The sequence below is a fragment of the Rhinopithecus roxellana genome, chromosome 18, assembly GCF_007565055.1.
Source record: "Rhinopithecus roxellana isolate Shanxi Qingling chromosome 18, ASM756505v1, whole genome shotgun sequence".
Lineage (NCBI taxonomy): Eukaryota > Metazoa > Chordata > Mammalia > Primates > Cercopithecidae > Rhinopithecus > Rhinopithecus roxellana.
The window spans coordinates 40,776,133-40,792,470 of record NC_044566.1 but is presented as its reverse complement, the minus strand read 5'-3'; the positions used below and the strand labels follow the sequence as shown (position 1 = coordinate 40,792,470).

General features: G+C 40.4%; 1 protein-coding gene across 2 annotated transcripts in view; it reads left to right on the top strand.

Moving 5' to 3' along the window:
• WDFY2 (WD repeat and FYVE domain containing 2) overlaps positions 1–16,338 on the top strand; it is a 198,635-nt gene that overhangs the window by 172,536 nt on the left and 9,761 nt on the right. For both annotated transcript variants that reach the window (XM_030921875.1, XM_030921873.1), the window contains 3 exons: positions 10,576–10,681; positions 14,620–14,721; positions 15,612–15,742. In XM_030921875.1, the coding sequence (XP_030777735.1) occupies positions 10,576–10,681; positions 14,620–14,721; positions 15,612–15,742 (339 nt within the window). The remainder of the gene's footprint in view (positions 1–10,575; positions 10,682–14,619; positions 14,722–15,611; positions 15,743–16,338) is intronic.

The following is a 16,338-nucleotide window of genomic DNA, read 5'->3' as shown; positions in this document are numbered from 1 at the left end:
CTCTACTAAGAATACAGAAAGTAGCCGGGCGTAGTGGCCCGTGCCTGTAATCTCAGCTACTTGGGAGGCTGAGGCAGGACAATCACTTGAACCCGGGAGGTTTTGAATGAAGATGACTCATATTTACTGGACTCATTCAGTTTAACTCCTAACTGGTTTTATGTGTACACAGTGGTTAATAAAGACTGCAAGCACTCTTGCACGATTTCATGCACCAGATGCTGAACTGCAGCAGTGCTTAACACCAGCATCACTGTGTGCAAAGGCCCCTTGACCTGAATGGAAAATGTGGGTCTGGGAAACTTACCCCTATAGTTTGTTAAGAAAGGAAAAACTATAAAGTTTAGATAAGTCTCTCAGTTCCAGAAAAACAAAACTTTAACAAATAGGTCTTCCAGTTTCTAAGTACAGACTTGTCCTTTTAGAAAATGGAATGAACCCTGCTTGGAGTTATGCTGATAGAATCGTGCCCTTAGAACGTGCACAGGTAAGCAGGCAGGCTGCTGAGATCAGGAGCCACTAGGCAGAAGTGGCTTTATACAGGATGAAGGGCAGAAGGCCTTTGCCTGGTGCTTTATTTAATTCAAGCTTAGTAATACGTAAAGTAAGCTCTGTGAGGGACTTCTTGTCATCAGATTTTAACCCCGGGGAGTGGTTCTCTGGTGTCACAGAGCCAGGAGAGTAAACTTCCTCAGCATCAATCAGTATCACTCTGTTAGAGTGGATCTGAATGCCAGGGTGGGGATAGAGAAGCCTCTGGAGCCGCCGGAAGTAGTGAGATGGCATGGAAAGGTGGTTTCGGGATCATCTGGCAGAAAAGGAGACCACTTTCAGGCAGGCAGGAAACAACTTTCGCAGCCGCCATTCCTTTACCCTGAAAGCCAGCTGCTGGCATTCAGTGATTCTCATATTTGAGTAGCACCTAATATTTTGTGAAAGAACTTTCAAAACACACAGACTCCATTTAATCTTGGCAGTAACACTATAAAAGAGAGAGCTCAGTTACCATTTTTAGAAGAGAATAGTGAGGTATTCAATATTAATATTCAATATTAAGCTCCAGCTGATAGCTTAGGTCTCTAAACCTTGATTGAGTCCAGCAGGGAGCTGCTTAGTACCTTTGATATATCCAGCCCTCAGTAAGGCACTGGGGATACTAAAGTGAACATTTATTGACTAACACATGGTCCCCAACATGCCCGATGATGTTTGCTGATGCTTAGGCCTCAAGGCTGCCCTTTGCTTTCCTACAGTTCCTGGTTTTCCTTCCACCCCCAGGGTGACTGATGGTGGCCAGAGTTCCAAATCGGGGACATAACTGGTGAGCCTGGAAACCGGGGAGAGCAGACTGGCCTCCTCAGGATAGGGAGACTACCTTTCCTTGGTATGGAAATGTCCAGCCATTCTGTTGAGGGACAGCTGCACATGGCTTCTGTTCTGAGTTCCACAGCTTCTTACCATCCTTCAGCAACAGAAAATGTGACATTTTTATAACTAGCTCGATTTGGTGTGTAAAAATCCCATAAAGCAGAGAACGCTTTAGCACCAAAGAAAGTGACTGATGACAGTGAAACTGTTTCCAAGTCCAAGGGAAAAAAGCTAAGAAAGTATTCTTTTATACAGTATTATCTGCATTGGAAGCATTCTGGTGTATTTATTCCCTGTAGCAAGTGGATCGTGATTGTGTGCTGTGCTAGCTCTGTGGGAGGAAGGGCAAAAAAAAAAAAAAAAAAAAAAGGTTCCAGATTCCGGGACCAGTTATGTTTGCAAGCACCAGTTACTAGTTGGATGATTGTTACCGAAACATAAACCTGGACACTTATTGTCCCATGCCTACCTTGTCATAGCTAATAACGGTACTTAGTCTTTTTAGATCCCTTTTCAATTCTTACATAATACTGTCATTTCATGACCAACTTCATGCCCATAATTTTTCTTTCTAATAGTGTTTTCCTATCCTTCTAAGACTTGATGGTGATTTAATATAACCTGACTTGAAGCACCAGTAAAGATCTTTGCTACTCCTCATATTGGAACCCTCCACCAAGACTGGATTCAGCGGCTTATGTGAGGCTAGGTCACAGTCAGGACCCCTGGCACTTCCAGTCTGTGGATTTGCTTTCTCCTTCCAAAATCCAAGCTCTTGATTTCTTTCTTACTGCTCTTACCACGCATGAGAATTTTGTTATAAGAGTTCTCAAAGCCTTTTGGTAAAGAAATAGGCCACTTGTAAATAAATATCCATTGAGAGAATTTGTGCTTTTTCCCCTTGTATCGAGTAAATTGCATTGAAAGTTATAAAAGGAGTAGAATTCTTGCATTCAGCTTCTGGGTTAGGGGACAGGAGGACAAGGATCAGTACAAATGACAGCTTTCTTTCTGCTCAAATCTGTGAGATTTAAGAGCATTTCCCACTGTGGTGCTAGGGAACTGTTAGGATAGAGGGGAAGAGATGTCTTTTTTAACTATTTAGCTAAACACATAATAGGTCAAAATACCAGCCATGAGAGTTTTCATAGAAGGGAGAATCTTCTCAAAGACAGAAGGGCTGGAAAATGTGGTCATTAGTGTGCAGGCCTCTGAGTCGGGTCAAACTGTATTTGAACTGGCCCTTCTGCCAATGGCCTGCAGCCTCAGGCAAGGCACTGCACCTCTCTGATCTTCAGTTTTCTCATCTCTAAAATAAGGACAAAATTGGAAGGAAAAACCCTCACAAGGTTGTCAAAAAATATAAATGATGTAATGCATGTAAAATAATCAGCCCAGGCATACAGGCCTGGTAAATGGCGGTTGTTAAGATTACTCTTGTTAATAAAAATTCCAGGTAAAAAATCTTGCCTTGGGATCTGACTACTGATTCTCTTTGTAGAATTTCCTAAGGAAATATTAACATATATTCACAACTCAGTCAACACATGTTTACTGAGCTCCAGCTACATACCAGACTTTGTGTTAGATACTCAGAACACAAAAGTGAGTTAGGAAATAGCCCTGCCTTTGTGGAGATGTGCTACCAGTATGAAAACAGGCAAAGGTGGCACCGTTCACCAATTTTACTGGAAAGTGGGAGGCCTCAGTGTAGGGGGGGTCACTCTTGGTTTGGATGTTAGATGAAGAGATTCTCATAGTTCTCAGGATTAGGAGGTTACCCAGAACAGAGAATGGCATGAACTAAAATACAGTGGGTTCAGGAAATACAAGTGGACAGAGGACGAGAGCCTAATCTAAACCTCCACCCTGCCACCAAACAGCAGAACATCACTGGTGCTCAAACCAGTGCCCCTAGATGGGGGTCCCTGAGTTCAGGTTTAGCCTGGCAGTGGGCCAAGGATCCCTGAGGAAGCAGATCCCTTTTAGGGTGCTTTGGCTTGGGATGACCCTACGTAGTACTGTCTGGGAGACCTCACTTGGGTGGATTGCTCACAGCCTTCTCTGGTCCTTGGAGCTTGGAAGACCTATGCATATAGGAGAGTGAGATCGCTGGTAGTAGAAGCATAATTAGATGCCCACTAAAAAACCTAAACTTTTCATCAAAGAAATGAACAATGCTATACATTTGAGTTCCCCTTACTCTTGAGGGATGAAGAAAGGCTTAAGTTGACTGTTGGGCAGATGTTAGCTTGTGTCTGAGATCTGTTTCTCTAAAAACGTAAGGCCTTCTTTACTCTCTCCCTTAATCATCAGACACAGGACTGACTTCATGGGCATGTGACCTGTGCAGTCACACAAGGCCCCATTCTTAGAAGGGCCTCACGCTTGGTTTAATGAGCTGCTGCCACCATCTTGTAATTCTTAATCAAGTTTTTAAAAGGGACTCTGTATTTTCATTTTGCACTAGTCCCTCCAATTATATAGCTGGACCTGACAGACATATGTTGCTGCTAGGACTGGTGAGAAAGGAAATGAGGCCATCCCACTAACTGTAGTATTTATAGATGGCAGATCCTGGTGGTTGTGAAAAGTGGGGGGTTTGTGCACTTGTAAGAGCATTTGCAGTGCAGTACATGGTAATACTCGTCCATGAAATAATGACCAGTTTTGAAATGCTTTCTAGTATAAATGCTACAGTGATGTCAGCTGAAACACAAATGTTAGAAGGTATCTTTTCATTCTTCGTAACTCTTAACCTGTAAACCTGGGATGTTCCCTCACCTAGCTTTTAACTGCAAGGTGGTTGTATTTTGAATCCCTAAATCAAGAAGTCTAGAGCAACTTTATTGTCAAACTTGGAATCCAGCATTCATCACTGTGTTTCACTCTTCTATGCTGGAATATTAACAGTACTGGAGTCCCATAAATTATGTATTTGTTGCTGAATGTTGCTGCCAGCTATGAGTGGCAAAGCAGTTCCTTATGTAGCTTATTTTGGTTTTACAAGATCATTGATGTGTATCAAGATGCCTCAACAAATGAAATGTAGTTCAAATCATACAATTACGAGTCTGTGCAACTAGACAGATTTTTCTAGCCCTTGAGTGTCACGGTGGTGGCACTCTATACTTTAAAAAGTGTGAAATAACAACCAGGAGAGATAGGGAAAACCCAATTGACTTTTTAAAAAATGAATACATGTCAAAGATTTTATATTAGGCATTAATTAATAATTAACTGACTGGCAGAGTAAGAGGTTACAGTCAGTCCAAAGGAAAATCCAAAGAGTAGACACATACATAGGCAACAGAGAATGTGAAAATGAATTTGTTAGCAGACGCACAGCTGGCTTCTCCCATGGGCAGGGTGGGGTGTGGGATTAGGTGTGTCTTCACTGGACAAGATTTGTTTGCAATAATATCAGTATTCTTTATAGAGTTGTAAGCAGGTTAGTAAAAATACTAAAAGATGTAGTCCCCTGTAGAATCAGATAGCCCAGAAGAGTGTGCTAGACAACACCTGAAGTTCCGCTGAAAAGATGACCAGTGATCTCTTTTTGCCCATTTCAAGTCTTTCTGAGTTTACCTGATTGTGCTTCCCCCCTCCTCCCCTGTGATCATAATAATCTCAATGATTATCCTTCATCACAAAAAAAAAAAAAAAAAAAAAACAGGCTAGTGTCAGGAGGTTAGTCCTGATTATTTATATTGGTAGAGTAAAGAGTCTTAATGAACCGTATAGGCCACTCATATTTGCTTTGCATATCCAGAGCCACACAGTATCCAACAATTTTGTGTTAAGCCCACAAAATTCACTTCTACCTGGAAGTTTTTATAAAGAATCTTGCACTGGACACTGGACTTTTCTTTTCTTTTCTTTTTTTTCTTTTTGGAGACACAGTCTCGCTCTGTCGCCCAGGCTGGAGTGCAGTGGTGTGATCTTGGCTCACCGCCATCTCCACCTCCAGGTTCAAGCCATTCTCCTGCCTCAGCCTCCCAAGTAGCTGGGATTACAGGCATGCGCCACCATGCCCAGCTAATTTTTGTATTTTCAGTAGAGATGGAGTTTCTTCACATTGACCAGGCTGGTCTTGAACTCCCAAAGGGCTGCAATTACAGGTGTGAGCCACCGCTGGACTGGACTTTTCAGAGACTCTAAAATTTGCCATACCAAGGCTAGAAAACTAAGCTCAAGAAACTCTGCTATATTTCACCTGCAGTACTTGCAACAGTTGAATTGCTCAAAGTTTCCACCATTTGCTAGGTTCTTGGCCTGGTACCTTCCTTACCAGTTGTAAGGCCAGGACCCTGCAAATCAGATACCAGGCCAGTTTTCCTGGGAAGGCTTTGTAAGTTGGCTCTATGAGTTCTTAAAGTGGCTAGTCATATCTGATTCAGTGAGCATCATTCTCACACATGACACTCCAGGTAATACAGCTGATTTGCCCAGTTATATCTTGCCAATAGATTCTCATTGAATCAATGCAGATAACTGTGTTTCCATGAAAATTAAGGATTCTCTGTAACAGTTTTCTTAAATTCTGGGCAGTCAGTGAGAATTGGGTATCATTTCTTAAATGTTTTGATTTAACTTATAATAACAGTTTACAAAATTGTGGGTTAGAGATAGCTTTAAAATAAGAGAAAAGGCATCCTTATATATCCAGAAAATAGAACATTAAAACAACATCAACAGTATTCCAGACAAATAACCACAATAGAATTTCCCTGTTCTGTTCATTCAGTTCTATGAATGAACTGTAATTAATTCTTGTTCTGATGGTTCTTGGTTTAGCAGTTCACATTCATGAAGCCATCTGCATTCAGACTAAAAAGGGTCCAGAAATCCAAGGAAATCCTGACTCAATCCACTGGCACAGCTTAAAAATTATCTAAGCAATGTCAGCTCAGCGGCCTGTGCCAAAGAGTCTGTTCTTTGAAATATCAATATTTTAAAATACCTAGTACAAATAGTTCTTTTCCATGAAACTCTGAGGCTGTCCTTTATTGAAGTCACAAACCCTATAGCAGGGCCTTCAGGCAAGGATCAGAATAATACAGAAATTATCTACAGATTATAGAGATTTTGTAACAAGGATTAATTTGTAATTGTGACCAATGATAGCAGAATGAGGGAAAGTAAAATTCCCCATTGGGATATGCTATATAACTATTTCCTAAGAATTGTGATCAGTATTTCCCCATGGGTAAAAACATTATAGACAATAATGACATCAGGAAATATCCACAGTCTTCCAATAAAACATATAATTTCTGAAATACTAAGAAAATTTTTTACTTACTGATTTAACCTAGGGCCGGCTGAGCATCTCTTCTGATCTGACAATTATTCCCATTTACTCTTAAAATAGTAACACATCAAACAAATGCAATTATTTATAGCATTTCTTTTTTAAATTTTTTTTCCTTTTTCAGACAAGATCTCGCTCTGTCACCCAGGCTGGAGTGCAGTGGTATGATCACAGCTTGCTGTAGCCTCAACCTTTCAGGCTCAAGTGATCCTCTGATCTCAGCCTCCCTAGTAGCTGGAACTACAGGCGTGTACCACCACATCTGACTATTTTTTTAATTTTTATAGAGACAGGGTCTCACCATGCTGCCCAGGCTGCTCTCAAATTCCTTGGCTCAAGCAGTCCTTCTGCCTCAGCTTCCCAAAGTGCTGGGATTACAGACATGAGCCATTGCACCTCACCACATTTCTCTTTTTGTAAGTCAAGGGAACAAGTCTTTATGATTTTCTAGGACCTCTTTGGGAAATCTTCAGGCATAAAACACATCCTAAAAATTTTATTTTTTCAAAACAGGGGTTCAGTTTGGAAAGGCAAAACCAGGGTTGTATACAGTAAGACATTCTTCTTCAAAGGGTTAACGTGTTTAAGTTCCCTTGTCCTTTGTTCCCTGCTCTCAAGGCCAGCCTTCCTTACTCTCTGTGTGCCCCTGCCCTGGGAAACAACCTTCCTCTCAGTCTTTATCTATAGAGCCCACATTCCACATCTGCTGCTCCCTCTGTAAATCACCCCTCCCGTCGCAACGCCCCCTACCCCCACCGCCAAAACTGTTTTCCCACCAGTGTAACTGCATCCCTGCACTTCTCAAGTTAGCCAGCCGAGTTCAGCTTAGATTGTGCAGTCCAACTCTAGCCAGTGGAGACTGGACACAGCAGTAGAAGCCAATGTGTTAGGGATAAAGCCACTGTTTTCCTTTGTTCAGTGTGCTCTTGTGGTGACCAGACTAATGAGCAGCACCCTTCTGCAGAAGTAAACTTTGCCTTGCTGAGAAATCAACTGTTGGAGTGTTCATTTTATTTGTTACTTCAGGCTTTATTACTAACAAGAGTTGTCAAGGGAATTTTAAGTGGGGTAAGATAGGAGCACGGCTGCTTAAGAAGCAATGCCTGGTTATCTATATAATTAAAGCAGTAAAACACTTAAAAATAAGCATAGATGATAACACAATTTTAAATAATTTAAAATTCTTTTCACACGTGAGTACTTCTTGTTCTCTCTCTTTTATTTTTCTTAAGAGCATTAATCAAGTCAACATTAAAGTACTGAAAATAATTCTGGTGAGACACAGAATCTCTGCTAGCTAGGCAGATTCCACAGAAGGTAAAGAACATCCTTTCACATTGTAGGCATTAATCAGTAAACTAAGGAAGCAAGCCATCAAAACTGAGGGAACTTAGCCAAAATTGTAATGCATCTTACAGCTTTTTTTCAGACTAAAGTATTATAAGCCAAAGCAAGTAAAACTCACTTACCAAGTTTTGTCCTTCATTTTTCTCTTTCGTATTCTGGAACAAATTGACACTTTAGTATTACCCTTTTCATCTTCATTCTCTCAAAAGTATACAGTGGAGTTTTCCAGAAGCTATAAGAAGTGATATTATGATTATGATAAATACAGAAAGATGATTATCCAGCTCTCCTATTAAGCCAGATATTAGAAAGACTTGCAAAAATATTAAAGAATGTCACTTTTCTCATCATAATTTTTTGTTTTGGAAAATGTCTTTTTTTTTTTTTTTTTACAAAATATGTGACATGTTAAAATGAAATGGATTCATCATTGCTGTTTTCAAATGAATTAATGTTTTTAAAATTTCTCAGTTTTATTTCCAAATACAGTAAACATTGATCATTATCACTTATTAAACCAAAGCTCTTTGGTGTCCTCAAATAAGTTTTAAGAGTATAAAGGGATTGTGAGACCAAAAAGTTCAAGAACCACTGCTTTGATACAAAGCTAACCCGTTTTTCTTTGAAAAACAAAAACCATTGTATTTCTTTTTCATTAATGCTCCTGGCATAATCTCAACCACCCATTTAAATTATAATAATTAACCAAAGAAACTAAGTTATATTTCATAGAGAAAATTAGGAGGAGGGAGGATATGGACAAATTGTCCCATATAATCATTTTAGCAGACTAGCAAAACTCATGAACACACATTACTGAAATTTCCATAGTGACATACGGCACTTTTACATTCCCTTAAAGTGGCAAAAAATGAACTCATGTATTGACACAACTCAAAGGTATAGCCTCACTATAGCATAGAAAAATAAGAAGCAAACATATGTAAACTTAATATGATACTTTATACAAAGTCACAGTATTCTAACTTATGTAGACATTATCTAGGTATCCAATGATTATTGATTAGCTCGGGTTAACATTAGTCCATTTTGTTACCTAAGGATCTTGGAAATTATCTTTAAGTTGATATGCTACAAAATATAATTGCTATTCATATAAAAAAGTTTGTCAGAATAATTATTCAATTCAGCTGAACACAATTTATATTTTTAATAATCTTAAACATTATGTATGAGCTCATTTGGCCAGCTATCCTGAATAAATTTAGGATAAATAAAAATAAAATGCACACTTGTATTCTGTTCAACACTAATAAATCAGAGAAAGACGTAACATTTTAAAACCTATGTTACTAGTCTTATTTGCCAAATGAAACTTAATTTTATGAACTTGGATTCTTAAAATATTACTGAATTGGCTAGCAGTTTCTGTTAAAAGAATTTTTATGTTTAAGTCTAGCAGGTTCACAATATTAGAGGTTTGATGTTCTGTGATTTTAGGAGGACTCAATTTATAAAAGCACTTGTTTATCTCTATCAGACAATCAGAACAAGTTCTTTTAATTTAAAAGGTATTGTAATCCAATTTATTGACACCCTCTGGAAATAGGAAAGCATTCCACACACAGCAAGAGGTGAAGGCTTTTCTGGATTATAAACACCTAGACAGAGCTTAATAGCTTTAGGTTTTCAACTTCAGCCACAGATCAAGAATAAACAGAAACACAAAAAAAATCACCAGTCCAGATATCAAAGAGCTGTTCTCCTTCCCAGTAGAAACAAAATTCTTCATTGATTTGAGCTCAAAATAGACAACCATACAAAAAAAAAAAAAAAAACCCAAGAAACTATATACCCTGTTCTCTCACCCAACAAAGATAGATCTCTGTAATCCATTGTTAACAATCACTCAGACCATAAAACTAAATTCTCCATCATCTTTGCTGCCAAGAAGGAGTAACTTGTCAGCCCTGCACAAACTAGAAAGAAAAATAAAACAGAATCAGGAGAGAGAGAGTAAAAACCAGAGAAATGGAGAGCCTGTGAAATTCAGGTCTGTTACTACTATGGGTTCACTCTGGGAGCCAAGAAAAGGCATGGCTGGTCCTAAGCCACTTGTGAGGTACACACCTCAGGCAACACAGTTTACCTGGCTGTGTCAGGTAAATCCGGTGGGCATCTCAACGGATGACCTCCAAAACTCTTCAAGGATAATTTTGTAAAAGGGAAAATCATGACTCTTGAACAAATATAAAATGAACATATGCTATAGATTTTAATTACTTAAGGAAGGAGGGAACCAGTAAGAAGTTACAGCCCATTCAACAATCAGCTTTTTTCCTTAAGTGTTGTAACTGACAGATTACCTCTTCCTGGGGCCTGAACATGTCAAGGAGCATTCAGACTTATTTTAAATCCCGGATACTCTTCTGACCTTTAGCATGCTGAAAATTCCATCAGGTTTCTAAGATCTACACTTGGGGCTCAGAGTGAGTGAGCACATTGGCTGACCTTGCCGAGGTTTCTGCCGCGAGGCCTTGCATTTGTTCTCCTAAACTGTCACTAACCCTTGGTTTCTTTCACAGCGACAAAGTCCAGGCCCTCTCCTATGCGCAGCACACGCGACAGCTGATCTCCTGTGGCGGTGATGGTGGGATTGTCGTCTGGAACATGGACGTGGAGAGGCAGGAGGTAGGTGGCACAGCAGGGTGGGGTGGGCCTTGTGGTTCTGGCCCTCCTCCCTTCCTGCTTATTTCTTATTCCTTTATGATTAAACCATGAAATAAGGCATATAACATCAAAGAATTATAGCATAAAAGGAGTTGTTTGGGTTGAGGTTTTTTTTTTCCCCCCTCACAAGTTGGCATGTAACATTCCTGTGATGGAGATTTTGTAAGAATTTTGACTGAGACCAAGCTGTTTAAATCTGTTACACCATTCACAGCGAAAGTACAGGTGAGGAAAAGAAATCATCTACTTCCTGGTGATTAGTCCTTTGGTATAAAATGCTCTACAAAAACAGAGGACTCACGTGATTTATGTCATGGAAGAAAATAGTGGCTAAGATGAAGCAAGAATCCTTAGTTTGGTATTAATAGAAATACTAGAAATAATTATTTTGTACTTTGTAAGTCATGTTCTAAATAGTTCCCCAGATATAAATATATCCTTAGTTTTTTAGCACGTATTTACATGTTATCAGAACATTCTTTTTTATGAGCTTTCATTTTAATCTTTGAGCATCTTAACGAATATGTTTCCTGCATATCTCCTTTGACAAGCACTTTGAAGTTAACCGTTTTCCCATTACATTAGAATTATTCTGGGTAGACTTTCCCTTTGACAATGCACATTCTTATAATTAATTTCTTGCAGGATACAAGAATTACATAGAAAAGAAACATTTTAAAAAGACAGAAGTCTCCTATCTTCTTTCCATGCCCTCACCCCAGTCTCATTTCAGGAGAGTAGTTGCTATTACCCACAATGTAATGCCTTTTTCAAATGCCAGTAATTATATGCTTAAGAAGATTAAAGCTTTATTTGTTCAGATCTTAAGTCCATGGGAATTCTATTAGTAACCAATCAAAATGATCATTACTGTTAGAAGGTGGGGAATTGTAGAACATTGCTTTTGAAAACTATACTTGGCACCATTAATACAAAGGCTGGAGATGTTTGCGATGAGTGCCGGTCATGTTAACCATGTTCCCGCATGGCTGGTGATTATGTCCTGGGTTGGGTTCTGCATGGCAGCCTGCTTTGGGTTAGGGACAGTCACACCTGGTCTTTCCTGACTTCTTTCTGGACCCACCTAACCAAACCAGGGGAGGGGAGAAGGACCCGATTCTTTTCCCTTGGCACATGCAGCCTGGACCCTTTATGGACAGCGGCCAAAGGAGGATAACAGTGTGGTGTCCAGAGATGAAACCAAGTGGTTGATGGGCAGTTCTTTGAGCAACCTTGTTTATGAGCCTCTTGATATGCAGATATAGAGGCACCCAATACTATTGACTAATTTAAAATCTTAGTGAGTCAACACTCTAAATAAGCAATGGAGCATTCATTTTTTTTGCAAGTATCATTTTTATAAACAGAAATTTCCTGGGATTTTTGTTTTAATCTTAGCCTCTATGGAGCTGCTTCCTAGTTATGATAAGTGCTGTGTAATGCTCACCTTGGGAGGTCTGCGACACATAATGAAATTGTCTCTAACCTGAAGTACTGACAGACTTTCCGGAAGAAAAGGCTTGTAGGGGGAAACTTCAGAATTCTATTAAATGGTGTAAATGATGAAATTATAGTTGATATATGCTAGAGCATCGGCGCTGGGTATTTTAGAAGGGATGGAGTCATCATTGGCTGATGTTCTCAGTGAATGTTGATGGAGGAATATTGTGCTGAAGGATCAGCAGGATCTGGATGTGCTCTGAGCAGGAGCACATGGGCTTTGCAGGCCAAGAAACAGCAAGAGTAAGGACAAGGGGAACACAATAGGTTGATGCGGTGCATTAGTGCTCATGAGCAATTTAGAGCAGCAGTCAGATGAGAGGATGGCAGCTAGCTGAAAGATAAGAGCAGACAATGGAAGACCTCAAGTAGCTGGATGTAGATCGAGCGACATCTCATAGGTTGAACAGGTGTCTTATACAGTTAAGAAAATCCATTTTTGTTTTGTTAACTTTTAGCATTTTTTAAAAGTATATATTGTATATAATATTCTTGGTAGAAAAGTTACAAAGTGCTCATTAGTAAATAGAAAAGATGTCAGTTACTCATACTACCACCACCCAGAAATAGCACTCTGAACATGTTGGCGTACATCCTTCCTAACATTTTTCTCTACACATAACACGTGTGTAAGACTTTTTTTTTTTTTTTTAACAAAAAATAGCATCACAAACATGCTGATTTATTTTTTTTCCCCTTTATCGGTCCTTAACTCCCAAATGCCTCCTCATGCATACCCACTGTGATGCATTTAATGTGTGTCCTGAACACACATGCTTCCTTATAAAAGGTGTGTGTATCTGTGTGTGTGTGTATGTGTCTGTGTGTGTGTTTTAAAGTTTACATAACTCAGCCGGGCGTGGTGGCTAATGCCTGTAATCCCAGCTTTTGGGAGGCCGAGGCGGGTGGATCACTTGAGGTCAGGAGTTCGAGACCAGGCTGGCCAACATGGCAAAACCCTGTTTCTACTAACAATACAAAAAAAATTAGCCAGGCATGGTGGCAGACGCCTGTCATCTCAGCTTCTCAGGAGGCTGAGGCAGGAGAATTGCATGAACCTGGGAGGCGAAGGTTGCAGTGAGCCAAAGTCACACCACTGTACTCCAGCCTGGGCAACACAGCAAGACTGTTTCAAAAGAAAAAGAAAAAAAAAAGTTTACGTAACTGATGTACTGTAAGTCTAGTTCTATTTCCAACTTTTGCCATTGAACCCTTTTGAGCTCTACCATCCTGCTGTTGCTTGTGGTGCTTCTGCACAGGACCCCATCATGTGTACCAGTCACATTTTACTTCTGTGTTTCCCAAGCAAAGGGCATGTAGACTGGCACAGACTCCCTGGTACCACACACAGTGCCCAGATGACCTTCTTGTATGTGTCCCCTCACAGATCTGCACTGTGTGAGACTCTCAGGGCCATAAACCCAAGAGTGTGATCAATTGAAGGTATATTCTTGATTTTGCTAAATGCAACCAAACAGCTGTACTCATTTGTACTTCTAATGGAGAACAGGGAGTTTTCTGACACCCCACATCCTCACCAGTAGCAATTGTTCCCTCCCTTTCTGGTTTTGCCCTTTTGGAGACAGAGGTAAAATAGTATCTCATTTTTATTTGCATTCTCTTTTTAACAGTAAATTTGAGCCTCTCGTCACATATGTTAGCCATTCAGACTTCCCTGACTGTGAACTGCATGCTCATATCTTTTGTATCTTCTGCCCGTTTCTCAACTGTTTCTTGTGATTTCCATATTGATTTTCCAGGGATTCTTTGTATACAGTAATTTGCAGGAGTTGTTAGTTACAAACTTTATAAATATCTTCTCCTAGTCTGTCTTAACTCTGTGCTATGATACTGTTTAATAACCTGGGGGTTTTGTGTTAGTTTATTATATATTGAACATGTTCCATGTCTTTAAATATTTATCTGTTTTTACTATATAATTTTAATGGTAATAAGTTGGTATTCGAGAAATTGTTTCACAAACAAACATTAATACTGCCCCCTCCAGCCTCATCCCTCGTTTTCCCCATCTGCGCTCCATCCATCCCCAGGTCTCAGTTGTCTTATTTGTCTGAGAACCTCAGCCTGGGTCAGAAGCTCCTGTGATCCCTCTGCCAAAGCACTCTGTGCTTCTGCCTCTTGGGCCTTCACACACTTATGCTTATGTAAATAATTATTAATCATATTTTCATGATGGTGGAGATTCTTATTCACCACTACATCCCATCCCCAGGGCCTGCCACAGAATAGACATTTGGTAAATATTTTTTGAATGATTGACTGAGAAATCACATCTCTTAGAAACACGTCCTGATTGCTCTGTAAGTTTCATCAGGGCCAGTGGTTCCATTGTCCTCACTGCTGGCCACAGTGACCTGTTCTGTGCTTTATTTGACAAGACCCCTGAATGGTTGGACAGTGATTCCTGCCAAAAGTGTGATCAGCCTTTCTTCTGGAACTTCAAGCAAATGTGGGACAGTAAGAAAATTGGTCTAAGACAGGTGAGTGATATGGATGCTTCATCAAAATGTAATTGTGTGGAAATAGCTCAACCATGTGATCTTAGAAGAAATCACACCCCTGGGTGGGAGTTGTGGTGAGGGTAAATTATTATCCTGGAGTCACCTTGTGATTGCACAGTCATTTACTCTGTTTGTCTACTGTAGCTCATTCCTGCTGGATTCAGTTTCTGTAGTGGCTGGTTCCCAGTAAGCAGTTAGGGATGTGATTTTAGAATTCTAGTGGCCTCTATTGCAATACACCTTACAATTAGAGGTGTCATGCTTAGTTCGTATGGATACCAGACCATGAAATTATATAAATTATATAAATGGTGTTTCTCACTCCTTAATTATTTTACTTTCCCTCCTTCTGATTAAGTTTGGTTATTTAGATCTACTTACAATACAGTATTCTCAATCTGAGTCCATGGTTCAGTTTGGTCTTCCCCAAGGAAATAAAATGTTAGGTCACCTAGGCTTATACCATGGCCAAAGTCAGCAGATTGAATCAGGTTTCCTGCATGTTCTCCTTCATCCAGCAGCATAATCTCCTGAGATGTCAGTTTCTCAGACACCCTGCTGTAAGATCACCTGGCCCCTGGGTGGTTCCTCTGTAGTTCCTAGTATGATTATTGGAAAGGACCAAGAGTAGGGAAAAGCAAGAGAGTGGGGAGGTGTCCCTGTCACGTGTGTTACCCAACAGTCCTTGTTGAATAAACAGAGCCCCAAAAAAGAACACATCTAGTGTGTTCCCTTTAGTTCTGAGGCACTCTTGTTCAGCATCCTCACCTGGATGCAGTTGATTACACCTCTCTCTGCCAGGAGGGGTGAGGTGCGGGGGCCTCAGGAGCCGAGGGAGCCACGATGAGTATTTTCTCTCCCTCCTCCAGCACCACTGCCGCAAGTGTGGGAAGGCTGTCTGCGGCAAATGCAGCTCCAAGCGCTCCTCCATCCCCCTGATGGGCTTCGAGTTTGAAGTGAGAGTCTGTGACAGCTGCCACGAGGCCATCACAGATGAAGAGTAAGTTCCTGCAGCCTGAGGACCGCTTCAGGTTAAAGCGAGAGTCTAATCTGAGCCCTGCACTCAGTGCCGCAGCCATCACTAGGGTTGCTCTAGTTTCTGCTGGTTTAGAATATAGTCCATGGCGAGTAGTAAAAGCTCTCCTTTGCCACCAAGAGATTTGTGTTATCCTGTGAGACAGGAGAAGAGAAAATACACTCAAAGAATTCATCTCTGTGTTCTTTCTAATTTCTAGGTTATGTGCCTTTAAGATAGGTGCTCTCAGAACAAACCCTTCTGTCTGCTCATTTACTTGAGAATTACCCAGGAGTATAAGGGCTCAGGATTCACTTTCTGTCCCAAGCTGGTATATTTACAGGAGTTGAGTGAGTCCATGGGTCCAGAAGGTTTCATTTTCCGGGAAGAGCTAAGTCACTTTACCCAATAGGCAGATATTCCCAGTTGCCCAGTTGCTCAGCTGGCTGCTCGTCAGACCTGCCCAATAACCCAGGACATAGGTTACTACCCCTCAGTGTGCTGTGGAGGTGTGGGGACAAATCTATGTTATCTCTTTAGTGTTGGCTCATTGAAAGCTGTCCCCAGATGTAAACACAGTG